Source organism: Adiantum capillus-veneris, chromosome 8 (assembly GCF_014529385.1).
Source record: "Adiantum capillus-veneris isolate H3 chromosome 8, ASM1452938v2, whole genome shotgun sequence".
Lineage (NCBI taxonomy): Eukaryota > Viridiplantae > Streptophyta > Polypodiopsida > Polypodiales > Pteridaceae > Adiantum > Adiantum capillus-veneris.
In genome coordinates this window covers 26,639,810-26,663,066 of record NC_140938.1, presented here as the reverse complement: position 1 = coordinate 26,663,066, position 23,257 = coordinate 26,639,810, and the positions used below count along the sequence as shown (strand labels likewise).

Here is a 23,257-nt window from a genome sequence, read left to right as displayed (position 1 = left end):
TTGGTCCACCTCCAAGGCCATCCAATAGGAATTGGGTACACCTTGTGGGCATCTGGGCTAGGGAGCTGACATGTGTCCCTCATTCCCTTTGTGTAAAGGGAGCTTGTGTGTGTGTGTGTGTGTGTGTGTGTGACTTTCTCTCTCATCCTCTACAAGCTAGGCTCGCTCCCTCTTATGTAGGGATGTGTAAAGACTTTTTTGGACACACACAAAGCATCCAGTTCCCCTATGGTTGACCTTTGGACACAACCTTTAAATTTTGAAACCTTACCATTTTGGAAGTCTTAATGGGCTGAACCTTAGGGTCTTTTTAGCCCATTGTTGCACATGGATCTTTTGTAGATGGCCCCCCTTTTGGATCCCTATTTTCCCTCCTTTGGATCCCTACAATGGTCGGTCTGCTAGCTTAACCAATATTCTAGCTTTTTCTCCCCTGGCACTTTCCCATATGAAATGATCAGTTTAACATGAGAAAATCATTTAGGAGAATTAGATATTGATTATTCTGAAACAATTGCCATGGCCGCTGATGTCAGGTACAAGTCTTGCCTGTAAGGTTGTCCAACCGCCAAAGAAACCACGGTGGATGCTGGTGCTACTAGCTCTCAGCTATATCGCGGGAAAGGTTGGCCTCAACAACAACCTATAGATCTGGCTGGGCTGCAACAATATTGGACAAACAGATAGATTGCGACCCGCTATGTATATCAAAAGCATCAACCCTATGTAGATAGCGTGAGAATAAAGCATGCCAAAATTGCATAGGTAATTTGATTATGGTGCATGTTGCAGGTAAAAGCTGAGCGCCTCGCTATTATGAGCAACAAAGGCCGCAAACATAGTGTCGTAGTGATCGATTATGGTGCCCGTTGGAGGCTAAAAAAGAGTGCCTCGATAATTATATCAGTAAGAGATGCTTTTGATGACTACGATGTCGGGCGCTATTACATCCTGCTCTCACGAAGCCGAAAGTTCATTGATGACAGTTTGAGACTCGATGCCAAGTATATGGAGGTCTTTGACTCCAAGTCAGGTATATGGAGAGAGGCATGAAGCATAATTTGTGTGTCACTACTACATTTGCCCCCCTATAGCGACGGCTACAGTGACAAATTTTTCGTCACATTAACGAGGGAAAAAGGCGTCGCTGTAGCCGTCGCTACTGTACGTCTCATAAACGTGGCATTTAACGAGGGCTATATCGACGAGTTACCGTCGCATAAGCAACAGAAATAAGATGTTTACTTTTCGTCGCATAAGCGGTGCGTGGCATAAGTGACACGTGGCGCGTGGAATAAGCGATGAATTGTTTTTTTTTTTTTAAGACCGCATCAGCAACGCTTTGAACACGCAATGACTATATGACGTGCAGGGTTTCATAAGTGATCTCTCTCTGCTCCCTCTCTCTCTCTCTCACACACACACACAGTACATACAACAATCTAGCTCTAATGCTCTCTCTCTCTCTCTCTCTCTCTCTCTCTCTCTCTCTCTCTCTCTCTCTCTCTAGCTCTAGCTCTTCTACACACACGTACAAACTCTAGCTCTCGAGCGGAACACACACAACCACAAACTCTAACTCTCTCTCTCTCGCCGGTGTTATTTCATTTGTGATTGCTGTCGTTGCTCATAGATTTGTTGGCATTTCGCATAGTAGTGCGGACGTGATCGGACCGGTGCGTACGTAAGCGATATAAATTTACAATGTCGGCTTCAAGATGAACTATGGTAAACAGCTCTCTCTCTCTCTCTCTCTCTCTCTCTCTCTCTCTTTTTGCTAATTTTTAAAGTTAGAACTTTAAATTAAATAAAAAATAGTCGATTATGTTTGTTTATTAAAAATATATATTAAAATAAAATAGCAGTCCCTCAAGCCAATATTAAATCTCAAATCCATGATTTTTGTCATGTAGCAGACGTTTCTATAAGTCCTAAATCAGCTCCCTTTGTTCAGTTAAGAAAAACGTTCTTGATGTATAACAGAAATAATTCTTGCAAACTTCTAAAATGATCCATTGGCCAGCCGCTTCAGATCTCGTGAGCCATATAGCTTGCCAACATGCCTCGTTGGCACGTGGACAAGCTATGTGGGCTCACAAAAGCTCAAACGGCTCGCAAATGGGCCATTTTCAAAGTTCAAACAAGCTCTATAACTTGTTCACATGCCTCATTGACAAGTGGGCTCCATGCGCTAAAGCTCGCCAATTGACCATTTGTGAAGTCCACGACCAAAAAAACGCTCGCGGACTACTTTGGAAATGGCCCATTGGCGAACCATTTAAGATTCTACGAATCCACATAGCTTTTCCGCGTGCCAAAGAGGCATGTGGGAAAGATATAGGACTCGCCGAGAGCTCAAACAGCTCACCGATGTATTGTTTCTGAGCGTTTTTTGCTCGAGGACTTTGAGAACGATCCATATATTAACGAGTTGTTTGAGCTCTTAGCAAGCCGTATAGCTTGCCCATATGCCTCATTGGTACATGGACATTCCATGTGGGCTCACAAGAGCTCCAACGGCTCGCCAATGGACTGTTTCTAGAGTCCACCAAAAAAAAAAACTTATCCCTATTTCATACAACTCGGGACATGTGGGTTTAACATGAAAATAAAGAAAACTTGGTAGATGTCGGTACTTGGTACTTGGTACATGTTGATACTTGGTACTTGGTACATGTCGATACTTGGTACTTGGTCCTTGCTTTAATTTGGCGGTAGGTTCCATAATGAAACTTCGTACTTGCAATTGGTACATGGTCCATGGTATTAATTGGTTGGTGTAACTCTGTGGTACTGTAATAAATTAACATGAAAACAATAAAACCTCTTTAGTGTTAGATTTGGTATAAGGTACTTGGTACTTGGTACTTGATTTGGTACTTCGTATTTGCAACTTGAAACTTGGTACTTGATTTGGTACAAGATATGTAGAATCTGACACTTAGCGTAAAATCTGCTACCTTTACAAAAAATATGAAAATCAAAAGCTTGTTAATACTAGAGCCTGACTTAGAAACCAAGAAAACTTGTTAGTGTTAGATTTGGCAGTTGATTTAGATTTTGGTATCAGGTTCCATAATGAAACTTGATAGTTGTTGTTGGTGCATGGTACATGGTACATGGCACGTAACTTGAAACTTGGAGCGTATGATGCTTGTAGTTGGTGCATGGTACATGGTACGTAACTTGAAACATGGAGTGTATGATGCTTGGTACTTTGAAACGTCATAGTTCAAATCGTCATCTTCAAAAAAACATTAGAAACCTTTTTAACAATGTGTAAACCGACCGCGCGAAAAGCCACAGGCGGTGACCCAAAACCAGGACAACAACAATTGAACAGATAGACTAACGTTCGTAGCGATATTTTTTTTATATTCTGAAAGACTTGCACAAGAGTGCTATAAGATCAAAATGCCTTGATTTTGAGAAGTAGAGCAACTAACAAAAAACTTAGGACTAGGTTTCACATGCCACATCATCATTTGGTAGCACAATGACCATGTTTTCAATCCATCTTTAAAATATATATATATATATAAAGACAAATAAATAACATTGAGATGGTTACTTAGGTTAATTATCTTATCGACAAATAATTAATTGTTTGACAATAGACAAATTCAATGATGCAACAAATACATGTCAGTATATATCATCAATAAGTTTATGTACATGTGTCCAAAATGTGTAGTGATCAATCCTCACATATACAAAACAAATCTCATCATCACATACGATGTAGTAATGCACACTGAAAAATACATATATAGCAATCCCAAATATGCAAAAGAAATCTCTACGCAGGATCACTATGTGATCCATCACTATTGGAAGAATCACTATCATCGGTCTCATGATCGCTAGTGCCACCACCACTAGTCCGAACCGTGGGACTACGACTGTCCCCATCTCCGCGATCGTCACCATCATGGCCAGTGATTGGGCCACTGCTCCTCTCAGGCTCTTGACGTCGCCCCTCGGCCTCCTGTCAAGCCACCTCTGTCATATCAGCCCCCCCATGCTGCTCCTGTATTAGTTAGTGAAATAAAAAAAGAATATATTACAATTACCATGAAAAAAACTACAAAGCAAAACAAAGATACGTACAAGTGGATCTGGAGTGTCAGTAAGTGTTTGACACAAAGCACGATAGCCACAGTATGTGGCGTACTCTATCTCCTGTGCCGTCGGTGCATGACCATAGTCTTTCGTCTACATTAAGACACAACCAAAGACTTATTAATTTTTGCATTCAATAATACTACCTTTAAAAGTTAAAATGTGAATGGTCTATACTCACAAATGTGGCCACAAATCCACCCCGTCCCATCTGCCCTAGTCTAGATGTGTGACGTAAAGCTACTCTCTTTCTTGTTGCCTCCTAAGAAAATTTGAATAAACAAAATAACATAAATTAGAGAAAGTTAGAATCAATCTAGGAAAGTTCATATTAATTCTAATATATATTACCAAAGGCACACACCTTTTGTTGGGAAAAATTAATGCGTAGGCGCCTCTCCTTGCGGAAGAATTGCCATGTCTCCATGCAAATGGTTGCCTTTCTCTTGTTTGACGGCACCATACAATAGCGCCTGTTTATTTTTTAAATTACAATAAGCGTCAGAATATACCATATAACTATTAGACTTCAATGTTTTGTTACTTTTATTGAATTTTTTATTTTGGTCATTTGATAAATGTCTCATGTTTTTATGGTAATTGAAATCCAGATTCGGATCAATCAGAGGGTACACCACCACCTCCTACTAGTGGTAGCTGGGGTGCATAGAGTTCCGATACTGCACATGAACCCGTTTATGATGATTTCTACTATGATGAGCCTATTATATGTTGGTGTGCTCGTTGTTGTGGCATGTATCGTAGGCCACAACGGGAGTGCTTTTCACATCAGATGACTTATGGTACTTTTGAGCAAGCACCACCACCTAAGGAGCGACATCGACCTATGGTATATTTCTGATCTCCCTTTGTTTGATATTGGAGTTTTAAAAATCAAAGAGTAAAATATATAATGTACCTAGATTATATATGTAGATATCTTCACTTGATGGCGAGGATGACTTTACTACCAGTGGTGCACATGTCTCTCGCACACGGCACGGACAAGTCATTTGGCAGTTGTTGCAGCTCGAGGTTTCTCAATAAACACTACCTCCTCCATTGGAGGCTGAGATGGGTGGAGATCATCCATTGCCTACTCATTTACAGGATCTAGTACAGAGCTATGATCGTACACGATACGGAGGCTGGCAGGGAGGACCACTTCCTTCAGATGGAGTGGTTTTTGGCTTTTGGGGCAATCGCTACATGATTGCTCCGTCCACCATCAGTGGAGCGGGACGAGGCGTCTTTATTGCACAGGATTTGCATGTGCCCCCTCATTCAGAGGTCACCCTTATGTCTTTTTGTGGACCTATATATAGATGGGGTCCGTGGCATCAACTCACTCGCTACATCCAGAGCATGACTACTTATGGATTATGTCTCAATGCAGCCTCTCTTTCTGCTAGAGGGATTACACATGCAGAAGGCCAAAGACTCTATGTTGATGGAAGACCTTACTCTCAAGGAAACATAGCAGGTTTAATCAATAGTAGTCGAGGGAGAAGTGCAAGAACCAATTGCATATTTGTGGAGTGTGAGAATAGTCATGAACCAAGACACATGACTAGGGATGTACCAAGATATATAGTTGTCCATGCTATTAAATCATTATGTGTTGGTGATGAATTGCTAGTCAATTATGGATAGCGTAGACCTCCACGAGCACCCTTAACAGATGAGGGTTAAGAGCTCATTGTATACAATTCTTAATGTTATTTTGAACTCTTGTACCCTAATTCTACACTTTAATTTGCATTACGTTTCGTACTGTCGCTAATTTATTTTGATATTATTTTTTGTTGTCTCCAAATGTTATTGAATTCCATGCACATCTCTCTCTCCTTTTATATATAAGCATGCTATTGATACAATCTTCTTTACCTTCAAATATGGAGATTCCAGATTATGACATCGATAACTTCACAAATCAACATTCACATGACGTATCTCAAATGTCAATAGAATGCATGAGGATCCTACGCAGGAGTGATCCTAATACGTATGCAAGACTAAAGGAACAATATTCTAAGGACTTTAATGGACGTGATGATATCTTTGATAATGACGATGGCATGGCTGATTTTATTGAGGATTGGCATCAAAATGATAGTGCGAGCAATATTCCTAACAACGAGAAGTATCTTCGAGAAGAAGCTCTAAAGCATATCTACGAAGGAAGCCAACTGAGACGACTAAGTGCAAGCTTACTTATTCTTAATCTTCAAAACCATTTTGGATGGAGTAATGTATCCGTTTCAGCACTATTGAAGTATGTATACATCTAACATATTTGTTTGCTACACTCTAAACATTGGTGCTTGTTATTGATCATATTTTTAATCAACTTGCAGGCTAGTCTCTCAAAAGTTCTTGCCGACAAGCAATTCCCTTCCTGCATCACACGATGAGGTGAAGAAGATGATAAGTAGTCTTGGACTTGACTATTCTTCTATACATGCATATCCCAACGATTGTATTTTATATAGACATCAGTACCAGGACAATGTGACGTGCCCAAAATGTCAAACGCCTCGTTATAAAGATGAGAAAGGTAAGGTCCCTAGAAAGTTATTGAGACATTTTCCCTTGGCTCCACGTATAAAACATATGTTTCAAAGTCCCGAATTAGCTAAGCTTATGACATGGGGAGCGGAGCACAAGAGCAAAGATGGAGTAATGCGAATTCTGCAGGATAGTCATGCATTTGAGCATATTGATTCGCTATGGCCAGTTTTTGCAAAAGAATCACGTAATTTAAAGATGGGTGTAGCATTAGATGGTGTGAATCCATTTTCTATAAAATCAAGTAAATGGTCTACATGGCCGGTGGTAGTTATTAACTATAATCTACCCCCATATCTTAGTATTAAGAAAGAGCATTTAATGCCCTCACTCTTAATCCCAGGAAAGCGACAAGTTAAAGACCTGAATGTATATTTGGCTCCTCTCATTGACGATCTTCAAGATTTGTGGAGAGGGATTGATGTCGTGGATATGTCAAGAAGCATTGGTGAAAGACAATTCATTGTTCGTGGGATTTTAGCATGGACTATCCATGACTTTCCAGGATATGGTTTTTGCTCAGGTAAATGGTTTAGATATATACATTTTCTCATATGTTTTTTGTATATTTGTTGCGCTAATAATCTTTGTTATGCTTTTCATGCAAGAATATGTACCAAGGGTTATAAAGCTTGTCCTGTGTGTGGTGATTGGTTGAGGTCAATTTATCACAAAAACCTCAACAAAAATATATATCTTCGACACAGACAATTTTTACCTGAAGAGCATCATTTACGAAATAGAAGGCAAACCATACATTTCAACGGGAAGGTAGAAGAAGGGAAATGTCCAATACCAAACACACCAAAGGATTGGTATCTAAAGTGGAATGTTGGGCCCGCTATTGATCCGGAGTCGAAGATCATAAGCGGTGATGATGATGACGCCGTGAAGATGCAAGCTAGAGGAAAACGTTCTCTGGCTCAAAGTCCTTCGATATGGTACACTTTGGAATATTGGAAGGATTTGAAGATATGTCATCTTCTTGATCCTATGCATATATTTAAGAACGTTGTTCATTCGTTATGGCAACACCTTGTTGGCTTGAAAGACACGGTTGGCAGCAAGAAATGACGTAAAGGATAGAAACTCAAAGCCTAATCTATGGCCACTTTCTGATGAAACCGGACGTGACATAACCTATGAGCCTGCCCCATGGGTACTCAGCGCAAAAGAGGTGCAGACTATCAACAAGAGGATTCAATTGATCCGTACGCCTACAGGATACAGAGCATCTTGTCGAAACATGTTCACTTTAGATGACAAGAGCTTGTCTGGTTTAAAAACACATGATTGGCACAATTTTGTGAAGGTAATGTTTTATCCATCTTCGTAAGTATTTATTTTCTTGCATGTTTTGTTGATTGGATTAATCATGTATACAACATGTTCTCCCCCTTGTTATTGATGGATGTACTACCCAAGGAGTCCGAGACGTAATATATCGCTTTGGATCGCTTGCAAGGTATTTATCGCTCATTAAATTTTAGTGTAAAAGTTTAGTTGATAAGTTCTTAATTCAAATAAATCTTACCCAATATAGGTTGATTTGTGAGTTGATATGCACGGCTAAAAGTCCTCATCGTCATCTCTGAGATTAACCGTCAATAAAATATCATCTTCATTATCTTTGTTTACTTCTTCAAACTCCTCTACTGTTAAATCTGTGTTGACATTCATTTCCTCCGTGTGCTCGACATCCACTATTTCTTCCTCTTCGGTGTTTGTAGTGTAAGAGTACGGACGATTGTCGTTCTCATCATCTACAATGTCATCATGATCGGCAAGGGAAATTCTACACGTCTCTAACATGGATGTGTCTAGATTCGAGGATGTTACCAATTCATCCTGATTTGCTTCCTCAGGGTCAACGCTATCAAACAACTGACGACCTCTAGGTTGGAGATGCACAACTTGCCACCATGGATGAGAATCTGGGTTCTTGTAAAAGAACGCTTGCTCAACATGAGTTGGAAGAATGTAAGACTCTCTTGTTGCACGCATTAACTTTGAGGAGTTGACGGACCAAAATTTGGACAGTTCTCTTCTCATTGTGGCACTATTGCCTTTATACTTGACACGAAACCAATCCACCTTCAGAATCACTTGTCAAAATGCACGAATCAAAACTTTAGAATTATGTATAACTTCAAGAAATCTACATGTCATTATTGTATGAAGAGGGATTTCATTCACCTGTTTGAAGATCCAATACGATATTTCATAAATGCCAACTATGGTTCCCACATAACCCAGTTCACTATCAACAAGAACTTGCACGTGATAATTGCTGGAAAGAGGCAACAACGAAAGAATCTTGAGTTAGACGTAAGTCGTCAATAGCTTTTATTCGAAGATGTTGACCATAAGCCCACATGTTTGTATACATTTGAGCCTAGATCAATATATAAATGATATAAGAAAAAAAGGAATATTGCTTGTTTAGTTTAAAATTTTCAAAACCCAAAAGTTACCTTTCTTTCACATCCGATCATAAACTCTCTTTGTTCCCTTGAGATTGTCTCATGATCTCTATCCGCCCGTTGCATACGGGTGTATAACCAATCCATGAAAGTAGGTACGTCTTCGATGTTATTTACGTTGGTTTGACGTTTAGATTCCTGTTTTTATGTCTGCCAACTCGTTGGTTCACAACTCAATTTTTCTTTTTGTAGCTATGTAGAAGGTAATCAAAACATGTCGCTGCTCAAGATACGAGGACGCTGCCACCGACAATGAAGCCCATTTGAAAAGCCTAGCATTTTGCATGACAGATCAGCCCTGGTGTTTTTGCACTGCAGATCAGCCCCGACAGCAGCAGAAGACAGATCAGCCCTAGCATTAGCAGATTCCACAGCAAGGTAACAGATCAGCCCTAGCGTTTTTGCATCAGCATAACCATCCAGCATTTTGTAGATCTACCGTGACGAAACCCAGATCTAGACCAACGTCTTCAGTTTTCAGCAATCAGACTTCGCCGTAGAATCATCGAACCTCGCAGACCTCACCTTCCCGCAGCAGTTCCTCGTCGCATGGTCAGATCCACGAGTATTTGTAGTTTCAACCCAAAAAACGCAGATTTCAGCATCTGCGTTTTCAGCGCATCGTTGTTGCATCGTCATCATCGACATAGAGTCAAAATTCAGTGAATAAAGATTCGCTGATTTCAGCCATAGCGTTTTTCAGATTCCGGCCCGTCTTGTTGTCGTCCTCATCTTCGTCGACGTTGTCGGCAAGTCCATAGCATATGATTGTTTGCGCTTTGCTGAAGATGAATGCTCCAAACTGTGCTCAAGGTTCCTTTTAGTTCTTATGGAAGGGAGAGCCTTCCGTTCTTAGTGGAAAGTGCTATGATCAGAAATAAAGTGAATGGACACTGTGCGTGCAAGTGTACGAGACTGAGAGATAGAGAGAGAAGAGAGATACAACACCAGAGACGTTGTAAAACCCTCCTCCGAAGGCTCCACTCTTGTCGGCGAGAGTGGTCTACTATTGATTGCACAAAGTGGTACAATGCGGATGCAATGGACTGATGCAACTTGGGACTATGCCGGTGACGACGACGGTGATGACGACGACGACTTTAGGGCTGAAATCTGTGGTCTTCTACCAGATGCAAATGAATCGTAGACATTGCTAACTCATCAAGATCCTGCCAATCATCATCACACATAGACTTGGGCTTCGCCGATAAACCACGCAAGGGTTTATCCTGCCCCAAATCCGCCAATGCAACAAGCATATGCTCCTTCCAAGCAACAAAATAATCTGCACCATCAAACTGTGTCAGACCATAACGCTGGAAGTCAAATGAAAAATCAGCCATAATGCTCGCAAAAGAGCAACCAACAATGAGTAGCAAATGTCAACCAAATAAGCCCTAAACTGATTCGAATCGCATCAACAAAAGTCTGCAAATATGGCTCAAAACCTGATGCAAAATTGCACCAATAACCGTGCAAAACCTTGCACAAAATCACAAGTCAATATGACTCAATCGCGCATAAATATCTGACAAAAGTTTTGCAAAGTCTCCTTTGTAACTGGAGCAAAGTCTCAACAGTAAACCTCAAAGAGACATACATATGACCATACCTGCTCTTGCCGGAGTACCACTCAACGGCACCTCAAATGACATACATGTGAGTGATGATTGCTGCCAAAATACCTTCCAATCAATGACTAAATGTCTGCCAGATAACTATAGCAACATTTCGTAAAACTTGCAAGATCTGTCGCTATGCGCAATGCGAAATACGGCATACAAGGACATACACAAGTGACTCCAAACTCCAACCAAATGATGGCTGAAAATCACCTGTCAAAGCGAGAGTAAACTCAACCACTAAACTGTCAAAGAGAAACCTGCAGCTACGTAGAAGCTATGGCGAGAACTTGGATAAAATCCAACAGAGTTTCTTCTATAAATTGAGCCAAATCTCAAATAATCTCAGCCATAAACAAATACACAAATCCATATATGGCATACATAAACCTCCAAGACCATGGCAACATAGCTCACTCTCGCATGAGTGGCTCTCTAGACAAATGCATATCCAAAAACCTGTGTACACCTATGAATCTGCTAGTTGCTGCAGAAAATACTCTGTGTGTGTGAGATATACCAAAAACAATGTTTTTGGGACCCGAAAGGGCACAAACAAACCTGCTGCTGTACTTGCTGTAATTCAAAGTAGAATTTCAGCAAATAGACATCACCATCGCTTCCAGAGCGTGCCAAAACCCTGACCTAGACTCCTGGATCATGTAGATCTGATTCTGTATGACGGAGCTACGCAAAAAACTATGTTTTAGAGCCCGAAAATGGCAAAAAACGAGTTGCACACAGTCTTGAACCTGCTCCTGCTCCACTCTGCATGATGCAATGTGCTCTCAATGCAAGATCCAATGCAAGAGCTCTGCCACAACAACATCCAAGCATTCGAATGTCAAGCTCTCCTCCGCCGAGCACTTTTCTATCGAGCTCCACTGAGCTCAAAGCTCCTCTCACCAAGGAAGCCGCAACCGCCTCCTCAACCAAGCTTGACCACACCAAGCTCCTAAGCTCCAAAGACAATCCGTCTCAAGCTAAAATCACTCTCCGTGAAACTCCGCGATCGAACTTCGCTGCAATGTCACCACGTCGAATCGCCCGATCCAACGTCGCCAAGCTCTATTGCCAGGCTTTGATACCAATTGAAGGGGATCGGGGAGCACCACAAACGAAGAGTGAGAGAGAGAAGGAGACACACGACACAGAGATATGGGTGGGGAGACTCAATGAGTGACCAGCCCCCTATACACTTATGCTATGTATAAGGCATACAAGTCAATGGGTGCCCAGACTCTGGGCGGCCGGGCAAGGCACAGACGCCTATACCCCAACAACGCATTCGTCACGCCCTCGGGTATGTCCTGAGTGATTCTCTGCAGCATTTTCTCCCCGTTGGAATTCCTCCCTTTGCATTGCCCTTGACTGTAACCTCCATGAAGTGCCAACCATACCAGTAGCATAATCGTCATCAGTGTGCCCCCACTACTTACTTGGGGACCCCACGCCCGTAGACCTGCTAGTAATCTCATCCAAAATTGCCTGGCATACAACCCGCTGCCCGGTGTCGAATAACCCCATTCGGGCCAGTACCGGTTAAGGTATAATAGCATGTGCCTAATCACTCACACAGCACAGCTCCCCGAATGAAAGGCGGGCTGGTGCTCATCGAAGCCTGCCCTTTTGCAATGCGTAGTCGTGTTGCATTCGCACTCAGTGGCTCGCCCGTCTCTTTCAGGGGAAACACATCGGCCATACATAACCTGCCCCAACATTGCTGTTCTTGTCACAAACGGGAGCGCATAACAATATAAAATACATTCAGATAAATAGGATTTATCACTTATTACTGAAGCCAGAGGATATAGAGAGAAATAAATAGAGAGAGAGATAGTCACCATGACCAAAGTACTAACAAAACATCATCATGGTACCATCAAAATCACTATGGTATCAACGAGAGATTATCAATAAAACGGTGTAAACTATATCTCTAGAAGAATAACAAAAGATCATGTACCAACAGTAGCTCGATAGAATTTGGATGATCATCAACGGCTCGACTTAATCGGAACGATATGTAACTGGCTTCTGCAGCAAAGTTACGTCAGTAACAAATATACGATTGATGAAGAGAAAATATAACTGAGAAGTTTTCAATTATGAGGAAAATCAAAAGCAAAAAGTAAAATTTGATTTTCAAACATATTCGAAGTACGAGAACGATAACCCAAAATCGGTGCAGAATTTAGAGAAACTTTCTTCTGCAAAGTTATACACCACATCAATTGCGATGGTTCAAGCGAATAGTTTCTGCAAAATCATTTATACTTAGTAGAAAAATCAAAAAACCAAAAACAAAAGTTGCTTTTCAGGCATGTACGCAGTCCGCCAACGATAATTAAAAATCATTGCAGAATTTGAAAAAACTTTCTTCTGCAAAGTTGTAGACCACATCGATTCCAGTGCTTTTCGCAGGCTATTTCTGCAAAATCGTTCTCAATTATGAGGGGGGGGGGGGGGGGGGGGGGGGAAACGAAAGTTGCTTTTCGTGCATATCCGCAGTCCGCGAACGATAACTCAAAATCGGTGCAGAATTTGAAAAAACTTTCTTCTGCAAAGTTGTAGACCACATCGATTTCGGTGCGTCTCATAATTAGTTTTTGCAAAATCATTTTTTATCAGGAAAACAAATTGCCAGCAGCAACAGGCTAGATTACAAATAGATATACACAGGTAATATCTCTTTTGTTTGATCCAATCAAGAAGTGATTATAGTCTTTTATGATAGTACAAAATGATTTTTTGAATTTGATTATCATGTTGATTTGGTTGCACGAGTATGTTCTTTTTGCTATTTTGTAGACGATGCAAAAATCCAATGTGTGAAACAAGATCTGTGCAAGGTGTTATGATATTGGGATTGTGATCGTGTTGCGATTTCCATTATGACCATTGTTGCCATCAAGAGATTGAGATTGAGAGTGTGATTGAGATTGAGATTGTGCACAAGATTGAGATTGAGAGTGAGAGTGAGAGTGTGATTGAGATAGCTCGGGGGTGTTCGGGAGGTTATGAAATGAGCTATGCTCTTCTTGTAATGATTACCTTGTATCCATATAGACTCTTTATTTCATCTATCTACTTTGCGTACTCTATATATTCTTTGTTCATTATCAATGTATTTCGCCCTTTCGTGTCGCGTCACACAGTAGGCCAAGGCTGTTGAGCTATCTATAGTATCTCTATATATAGCACCTTGGTCCCCTCTATATAAACACATCTCGTGTGATCAGTAGACACACTTTGGGGTTTGCAATTCTCGAGTTGTGGCCTCTCTCTCTCTCTCATCTCTTGGTCTCAATCTTCCTCGTCTCGGTTCTTCTCAACATGGTATCAGAGCTGCTCGTAACTTCATGTGCGCTCTTCCTACAACTGTGGAAGTTATACAACTCATCTTATTGGCGTTCTCTCACGGAAATCTTCTGAGTTTTTGTTCGTAGCTTTTGCCTAGATTTTCATATATGGAAAATTCCTACGCTATGGCAAAGATGATAGATTTTGTTGCGTGTCATGCGATTCTGGGGGGACTACAGTACCTTCATATCATGAAAAATGCTGCCAGCTCCATTCATGGCTGTGACAAGCCATCGTACTATCACTAAAAGAGCAAGGCTTGATTTATTGAAAAAGACAAGAATCTGATCAGGTTTCATGATGCTGCTGAGGTTTCGTGGCAAAAGCAAAAGAGAGGTCAGTGATCGCAAGACTCACATGAAAACACTTATAGGTTGTGGTGCTTGCATGGGTTGTGCAAGGCTGCAAGCGATTGCAAACTTCTAGGCCAAGAAGCAGCGTTTGCGTGTGTAAAAGCCTTATGTTTTATTGAAATTTTATGGTTGGTTGTTATGAAGACTTTGCGTGGCAATGAGTATTCTGTAGTTTGCAGCAATCAATCGTCGGCATGAACCTCTGGCTACCAGCTTTTGGACGGCGGGCTGCGAGGAGCATGCTGATAATCGAACTCTATATTCCAGCTTTTGGACGGGCAGCAAGGAGCATGAAGATAATGGAACTCTAAATTTACAACGTTTGTTGCTTATAATACCTAGACGCTCAGATTTTGCATGCAGTTCACTCATATCCGCTTTACACATTCTACCTTAATCCAGTCAGCATGGACGACGTTCTCGTTACCAGTTTTTAGCGCAGCCAATCAGGAGTTTTTAGTGCATGCCTTGAACTTGATGTAGTGCAGCCGTGGAAGGCTTGTTGGGCGTACGTCTAATTTCCTATTGAGAAAGCAAAAGAGAGAGTTAAAGAATGGTGTCTGAAGATAGAGGTTGCAATAGCCTGACGACGGAGGTAAAATCGAAGCCAGTTGAAGGTCCCCTTGAACGATAGTTGGGAAGTGTTCGCTTTCTTGACGACGTTAATTGGCGGGGTCCAATCAGATTGACCAAGTGGAACACGTTTTTCCTCATACTAAATATGGTTTACTTAAACTTGAACTTCCTTCTTAGGGTATCGGATCTACTGAACATGGTTCATGGCAGTGATATTGCAACTAGAATATGGTCGCAGCCCCCAACCGGATTCATGTGAAGGAGTATGAATATATAAATAACAAATGGGACAGGCAGATGACAGGCAGAAGGTGATGGATTTCAAAGATGTACAAATGGGATTTTCAAAGATATACAATTTTGAACTATGAGGAGGACTCTAAGCGAGATAAGGATCTGTCTATACTCTTGATGTTGGAGATGCTACCCAACACTGGTTTCGGCTATACTCATGATGTGGAAGGTCATATCTAGATATACTCTTGATATCGGAGGTGATACCCGACCATAATTTACTCTTCATGTCGGAGGTTTACATCGCATTCAATCCGACTATACATGACGAAGTTAAAGGTACATCTCTCGGAGATTTAGTCTTGATGTCAGAGGTTTACATCGTGTTCAATTCGACTACTCATGACAAAGTTCAAGGTACATCTCTTGGAGGTTTACTCTTGATGTCGAAGGTTTACATCGTGTTCAATCCGACTACTCATGACAAAGTTCAAGGTACATCTCTCGGAGGTTTATTATTATCGTATCCTATTTCTATTAGTTGGTTTTGAACATTTTCGTCTGGACTAAAAGGATTTCTTCTTGTCCCGTCAAAGCTGTGTGTTATGACTAACATGAAGCCTTTCGACATGGCAAGATGACTTATGTTATGGCTACATTGAAGTTTTGTCGTCTCGTAAAAGATTGATGCTGACAGATTGGCATAGCTAAAAATCTATTGTCTCATTTGACAGTAGAACATCTATCATCTCGTCTGGCTATTGAAGCTCTATCTTCCCGTCAGCCATTGAAAATCTATCGTCTCATCAGCCTTATCGTCTCGTCCACTTTATATTATGGAATGCATTTTCTCTGCTTGCAAGCATACACATAATCTTAGGGGGCCCATCATGTTTTTAAATGCCGGCTTTGTATATATGTGTGCACATGTGATTACATTGATATTATGTTTGTTTCTATGTCATCTGTATATGTGATTGCATCGTCATTATGTTTGTTTCTATGTTGTCTCTAGAGCAGCCTCGCGAACCGTCTCTAAGGACAATGTGATGTGGTTATTTCTAACCTTCACGTCTCGATATGTTTCTTGAGTTCATATTGTTTACAGGATGAAAGTCACATCAAGGAGTGTGTATAGAGGCTCAAAGATATTCAACCTGCACAAAGATATTGGAGAATTTGCATCAATTCAACTGTATATAGGGTTGTTAAACACCTTTGAAAGGGAACATTGTAAAACAAGGAGTGATGTAGCTCCTTTGAACATTGTAAATGTATATTTAAAATATTTTAATATAGCGGTGGGTATATATGGAGCTGTGGGTTTTTCCCTTGAGCCCCCAAGGGTTTTTTCATCCACAGTTAGGGACCTTCATTTGAGTGGGGTGTTGAGCTATATATAGTATCTCTATATATAGCACCCTGGTCCCCTCTATATAAACGCATCTCGCATGATCAGTAGACACACTTTGGGGTTTGCAATTCTCGAGTTGTGGCCTCTCTCTCTCTCATCTCTTGGTCTCGGTCTTCCTCGTCTCGGTTCTTCTCAACACGTCTGCCTTTGGTGAGCCGAGTTCTAGCCAGTTTGTGACAATGCGAGGTTGTATGGATCCATCCTTTTGGAAGAGGCTGATTGGCTTTTATCCGAGCTTCAAAGAGAACCTCAGCCAAGTCTCTAAACTGTGGTCCTAGGCTTGGTTTAGCCGTAATGTCCTTTTCAGGCACTTTAGAGGACTCAACAGTGAGTTGCAGCAGTTGGTTGGTGATCTTAGTGAGGCCTCTCAGGTGAATTTTCCATTGGCCCATACACAATTTGATCCTCTGCACCTCATCTCGCAGCTCCTGGAGATCATTCAATTGAAGAGCGTCGTTGAATAGTGTTTGCCAAGTTTTTCATTCCACAGTCGATCGCTCATACCAATCCTAAAGATCATCAGTAATCTTGAAATATGTGAGCTTATCGATTGGTTCTAGATGTTGAGAGGGTAGAGTGCTGGAGAAAATCTTGGCAACTCTGCCTCTCTTGCTGGTAAAGCATACAAGAGAACTGCGGAATCACGCACAAATTCCAAGAAGTTAAGGGCAGCCTGGTTCTCTTGCTGCATCATCTTTCTAGTTACTTTAACCAGCTGAAACAGTCGCCGAAGAGTAGTTGCCTGTTCTCCCACTGACATTCAAGTTTGAGGTCCCTTGCTGGTGGCAGTCTAGTCTTCAAGAATAGCTCGCATCCTTTGATCCAGAACTCCCCTAGCAATCTCCATTTGCACTAAGACCTCTTTCAACTGATTCCTGACATCCTTCATGCATTTATACATCGGCTTGTTCCCCAACAAAAGCTCTAATTCCATGGCTAAAGAGCGACAATCTGCAGTAGAGTGTCGTTGCCAATGTGGATTGGTTATTCTCTCTTCAGTAGTTAGTATCCATTCAGGCACCCTTTCTAATAGTTGTATTGTATTGGGATGCACAGGCAATTGGCAGGCCTCTTAATCATGGAAAGCAGCTGATCTCCAATGCTCAACCATTTCCCTGGCGCCGACATACAGTCACTGAAAGCACTCCAAATCAGAGATAAGATCATCATCCTCCAGATATCGCCTAGTTATAGGAGCCTGCTGATGTCTCCATCTCTTGTTTAGCATGATAAGCTGTAATAAATGTTGCTCGTCACCTGTTGGTCCCTCAGTCACGGCTTTGCCTTTCCTTTAACATCCCGACTGTGTTGTGACTGGTGTACCGATGGATTCCCAATGTTGTTGGGTTGTTACTCTACTAGCTACTGATTACTCGATCACTCCCCTTCATGCTGGTCTGGCTGGTCTACCTGTGTGACTGATTTCTTTCAGTTGGCCCTGTACCACCAGTACCAAGTTCTGAAGGTGGAGATGGAGGAGAGGCATCATTATCATCATCATTATGTCCTTCGTCTGGTCCATCCTTCTTCTCTGCTTCTTCTTCCATCTTATCCTCGTCTTCTTCAATGATGTTTTGTTGTTCAATGTAATCAAGGATAGCTTGATTTGTCAGAGCATTGTTATATTCAATAACTTTATCCTGCAAATCACTCTGCATCGTCTCCATAAGAGACTTCAAGTTATCTATGTTGAAAACAGCATTGCCTACTGGATTCAAGATCTCGGCCAGATTATTATAGATATATCTTCATGTTAATGTGGCCTTCAGAGCATTGTGGCCGATCAGTAAAGAGTTGAACTCAACTCGCTTCATTCTCAGCATGGTTTCGAACCAGTAGCTCGTTGAGCTTCTGCCTTTTCTTCCCGCATGGTCTACATCTTAGACTCTACCTTGGCTAACTTACTTTGTAACTGCTGAATAGTCCTATCTGACTGAGCCTCAAGGATACTGTGGTGCAGGTTCTGGGCTGCTCTCCCTTGCTCTAGCTTTTCAATCTGCTCCTCAACTTCCTTTAGTTCAATTTTTACTTTATTCAACTCATCTTCTGACCCTGCATCATCCAGCATTTGTCCCATGCAATTGACAATAGTATTCCATGATGACTGAATGAGTACTAAACAACCATTATTAACTGTTGCTGGGTCAGAGTCACTTGGCTCATAGACTGTGACAAGAGCCAAATAAGGTAATGCAACATAATCAGATTTTTGCAATAGGAGACGTTCCTTGTGCGGATGAGTTTGCAGCTGTTGTAACCAGTCTTTCTTTGTCAAGTGCAGGGCTTCTTCATTGTATGGGATGGAAACTCTGCCAAGTGGACTTGGAGATGCTGGTCCTTTACCCTTATCAGTCTGGTCTGCTGGCTGATCAGGAATGGCCCTTTGTGATTGGTCTTGTCCATTACTCGTGGTTATTGAAATCTGGCCTGTTGACTGGTTGATTCCACTAGTGGTCTGGTCAGGATGTTGTTCAATCTAGCTAATTAGAATCCTTTTAGTAGAAACTGTTTTGATTTGACTTTCCAACTGCTTCAGGAGAGCAGTGGTTTTAGTCAGTGTCGTCCTTGGCTTCTTTGAACTGCCAGCTTCATCTTGTATAGCCTTCCTTTTCTATCCAGTGGGGGTTGACTAGCTTTCTGGCTCTTCTTTGTCCAATGACAATTTTATATTCCTGGATACTGGGAACGGCTTCTGGCTCCAAGCCATTCTCACCTGATCATGGGTGTTTGGAGCAGTTGCCCAATACAAAAACTGTCAAACATACCAAGCCTTGAATACACTTTGAGATTTCAGCTTAGCAGTTTGCTGAAGCACATTATGCAACAATATCTGGAAAAGGTTGATAGAGACTTTGGAATCTAGTCTTTTTGCTAAAACCATAGCAAAAAGTTTCTCTTACACTTATATCGGATTATTCTTCAGGCTCACAGCTTCAGCCACAAATCAATAGGCAACCAGAGCTTCCAGTCCTGCTACTAGAATCCCTTGCACACTGGCTTTCCTTTTCCTCTTGGCAGCATCATCTTCCTTCAGAGCTGCACTGATCTGATCTACAATTGCCACAGATAGCTTGGGCCCGTTTGGCATGCAAAATGCGAAAGCAATACTTTCTGGTGTGACACACATGTTCTTTCCATAAACCACAGCACTGTCATCTTCAGCATTAAAAGAGTCCAGGACTTGCCTTATGATGGCTGTGTCAGACTCAATCCTCGTGGCTTGCAAAACCACATGCAAATCCCACAGTTGGAGTAGAGCCTTAGCTTTCTCAGTAAACACATAGCACTGGATTTTGTTGTGCGAGATGAGTGGAAGAGTTGCCTTTGTAGCACTAATAAGGGCTTGGGTTTCGTCGATAGTCTCCTGCATCTTTTCTGACAATTTCTTCTTATCCATGCACCGTGAAGATGATGAAGCAGGAGAAGAAGAAGATGACTTACTTGATTCTTAGAAACCGTATCCAGGGGTCGCTAGCAAAGACAGACGACAATCCACGATCTCCTTAGAGGACGAGGTTTGCGGCTGTAGTGAAGAATCTTCAGAGCTCGGCGATGGTGAGTGGACAACAGAAGGTAAGCATTGCGCAGGAGGTTTGCGAGAAAAAATGCCTACTCGCCTTACTGTTATACGCGTTTGTGCCATAAAAGCTCCACCACTTACCGTTCCTACACTTTTTTGCACCACAAATGACGTAGCAGACATGCATTGACAAGAATTCCACCCGTCTTTGAAATGATTACCACTGATGTTCCATCTGACCATTGGTCCCCTAAAAACTGATACATCCTTTATCTTTGCTCCAAGAGACACCTCAATTGGAAATAGATATGGCCTGGCTTCAAATTTGATCTCATCAAAATAGAATCCCATGTTGCAATCATGTGGTAGAGGTATCCCTCCAGGCACATCCAAAAAGTCAGATACTAGTTGCAATGCCCTATCAAGAACATGAGGCAACAAAACCTCTCTGCAAAGCCAACTATAGCCAAAATAGAATGTAAAGTTACATTAGACAACAACGTATAAACATCAATTTTTTATATATGGTGCTTACATTCAAAAGACGTGGTCTCCCTTCTTCAGACTGTATGCACCCCTTGTAATCTTATCTGCTTCCAATAATGAGATCCAATGAATCTTGATTTGCAAAGGGGCATCTTGGATTGCTATCAGATTGAGCTTCTCTAATGTAGCCCAACTATCAATTCCCCATTTCAAAGACATAATTTTGGCCAGCCAATCAGGTCTAAGGTTGGGATCCACAATGTTCAATAGCTGAAAAATACAAAAGCAAACGACAAGAAAATTAAATCAAGTGATCTTTCATTTTTCGTAAACTTCTATTCAATGCAAATATATATCACCTTTCCAACTCGTTCTTGATCTTTGTGTATAATCTCCTGTTGAATTCTCTCTTCATCCGTCAAGCCATGCTTCACATGCGCTAATCACCTTTCCTTCTCTTTTGTCATTTAAACCTAAAGTCAAAACCAAATTTATTTAAATGATCTTTATTACAAAGGCATGCTATTTTTTTTAAAAAAAAATCAAATTATAACTTACATCATAAACCAATCTACCAAGGTAACGTCGTGTAAGCGAGTACCAAGGCTCTGTATCCTTTGCATACTTTCTACATACAACAGCAATGAGATTTTGATCTTTGTCACGAAAACCCTTTAAGTACATTTCACAGTCCGTAGCACACAAGTTTATGGTATTCACAATCTCATCACAAAGATGAGGAGCTACTACGGCATGAGTATTCATGCTACATTGAAAGACAAGAAAATCATTTTATTTATACAAGAATATTTTTTATGTATTTACTTTAATGAACATAAATAAAAATAAAACAACTTATGCATGAGCAAAGCTATCTCACGCACCTTGGTGGGATCAATAATTGTGAATAAACTCGACAATGCTTCTCCTTTAAGGTGGAAAACCTTTCCTTTATTACCTCTGTCCATGCAACAGTCCGATGGTTGCCCTCCCATACATAGAACATGTGATTGATAAGACCTTGAAACTTCATTTGCTTTCTCAATTCTGATTCAAACTCATCATTGATTTCATTCCAAAATGGGTCCCATGTAGCCTTGGTATCATCTTGAACATTCACAAAAACATAATTCAAAAAATATCCAAAGCTTTCAAGACAAGACAATAACACTCAAAAATAAAAAATAAATTTTTATCACACCTGTCACAAGTGCTTCCTCTCTTTTCCAAGTCCACAGTGAGACAATGAAAGCTCCTTTCTCTTGCATATACCCTTCTTTTGCAAAGGAAGCCTTCAATCCATCAAGATCATCTCTCAACCCCCTCACCCTTGCATAGGGTATTAACCTTAGTCTTGCTTAAGACAATAGAATCAAGCTATTATAATAGAATCAATAGAAGCAATAGAATCACGTCGGCGTGAGCTTTATAATCTTAGTCTTGCTTAAAGCAATAGAATCAAGCTCACGAGGTGATTTGAGCAAAGTTTTGAAAGACCTACGCAGAAGGTGACGCCTTTGAGTTGCAAATATAAACCACCACACGTCGGCCTATGCTTATTCAAAATCTCTGAGGGGATGGATATCTTAACTACTGTCTGGATAGAAGCATTATTACCTTTCATAAAGGTCGTGAGCAATCACCGCACGTTGGCGTGCGAGGTGAAAGGGGAGAACGGAAGTGACTTCAATCCTGCACCAGTACATTAAGATTTAATGATTGCGACAACAATGCACTCAACAAATGGGCATGACTACTAGCTTAAACTAAAATTTGACTCTAAGAATTGGGTTAATTAAAGAAATTGGTCTTTTGCAATCATAATCTGGTCTTTTGCAATCACCACACGCCAGCGTGCGAGGAAACCTGACGCTGCAGATTTTGTGCGCATGTGTTTAATCAGAGGGGTGAAGTGGTGGGCAAATTCAAGGTGGAAACAAAAACCTGCATTGTTGTGGTGCGTTGCGGTTTGACATTCCCAGCGCTGCGTTGTAGCCTCCTTCCTACAACACTCATACCTGCCGGATTATTTGCTTATTGCAGCACTCATACCGCATCATGGAACTTTTCTAAAACCCTACCAAAGGGCGCACGTCGGCGTGCATTCGTCCATGAGCAGGAGGCACAAATGCGCAATTTGCAATACAAAAGCCTTTGCAATAACGCAAAAGCCTTAGCAATAAGTCAGTATGGAGTACTCAGCCTTAGCCGTAACTGGCTTTACACTGGGAGTAAGCGCACTGACATTGCACTAGGAGTGATCATTCACGACCTTTCATTTTGCAGTGATTTTTTTCGTTATTTGTGCCGAGTTTTTAAAGTGTCCTCACTTGCACACCAAATATAGATAATAGATAGGGTACACTCAAAATCTAAAATTTCACATCTAAAAGCTGATATGTAGAATATAAGGTGTAATGGAGTTTGACGTATTTATATAATTTTTTATATTTTTTATTTATATAATTTCACATTTTAAAACTATAAGGTCTAATACATTTGGACATATTTATATT

At 41.1% G+C, this 23,257-nt stretch overlaps 2 protein-coding genes and 1 pseudogene across 2 annotated transcripts; all 3 read right to left on the bottom strand.

Annotated features, from left to right (window-relative positions):
- Positions 1-3,799: 3,799 nt before the first annotated feature.
- Positions 3,800-4,510, bottom strand: LOC147451839 (uncharacterized; annotated as a pseudogene).
- Positions 4,511-8,259: 3,749 nt separating this feature from the next.
- Positions 8,260-8,502, bottom strand: LOC147451838 (uncharacterized). The gene has a single exon (XM_086518840.1). The coding sequence runs from the start codon at positions 8,500-8,502 to the stop codon at positions 8,260-8,262; it is 243 nt and encodes an 80-aa protein (XP_086374966.1).
- A 12,174-nt stretch (positions 8,503-20,676) lies between these two features.
- Positions 20,677-22,986, bottom strand: LOC147451837 (uncharacterized). The gene is made up of 9 exons (XM_086518839.1): positions 22,823-22,986; positions 22,686-22,744; positions 22,359-22,433; positions 22,155-22,238; positions 21,943-22,070; positions 21,626-21,848; positions 21,300-21,369; positions 21,101-21,214; positions 20,677-21,011 (listed from the first exon to the last, which is right to left on the bottom strand). Exons 1-8 carry the CDS (start codon positions 22,844-22,846, stop codon positions 21,209-21,211), a joined length of 669 nt encoding a protein of 222 aa, XP_086374965.1. The 5' UTR covers positions 22,847-22,986; the 3' UTR covers positions 20,677-21,011; positions 21,101-21,208.
- Positions 22,987-23,257: the final 271 nt, after the last annotated feature.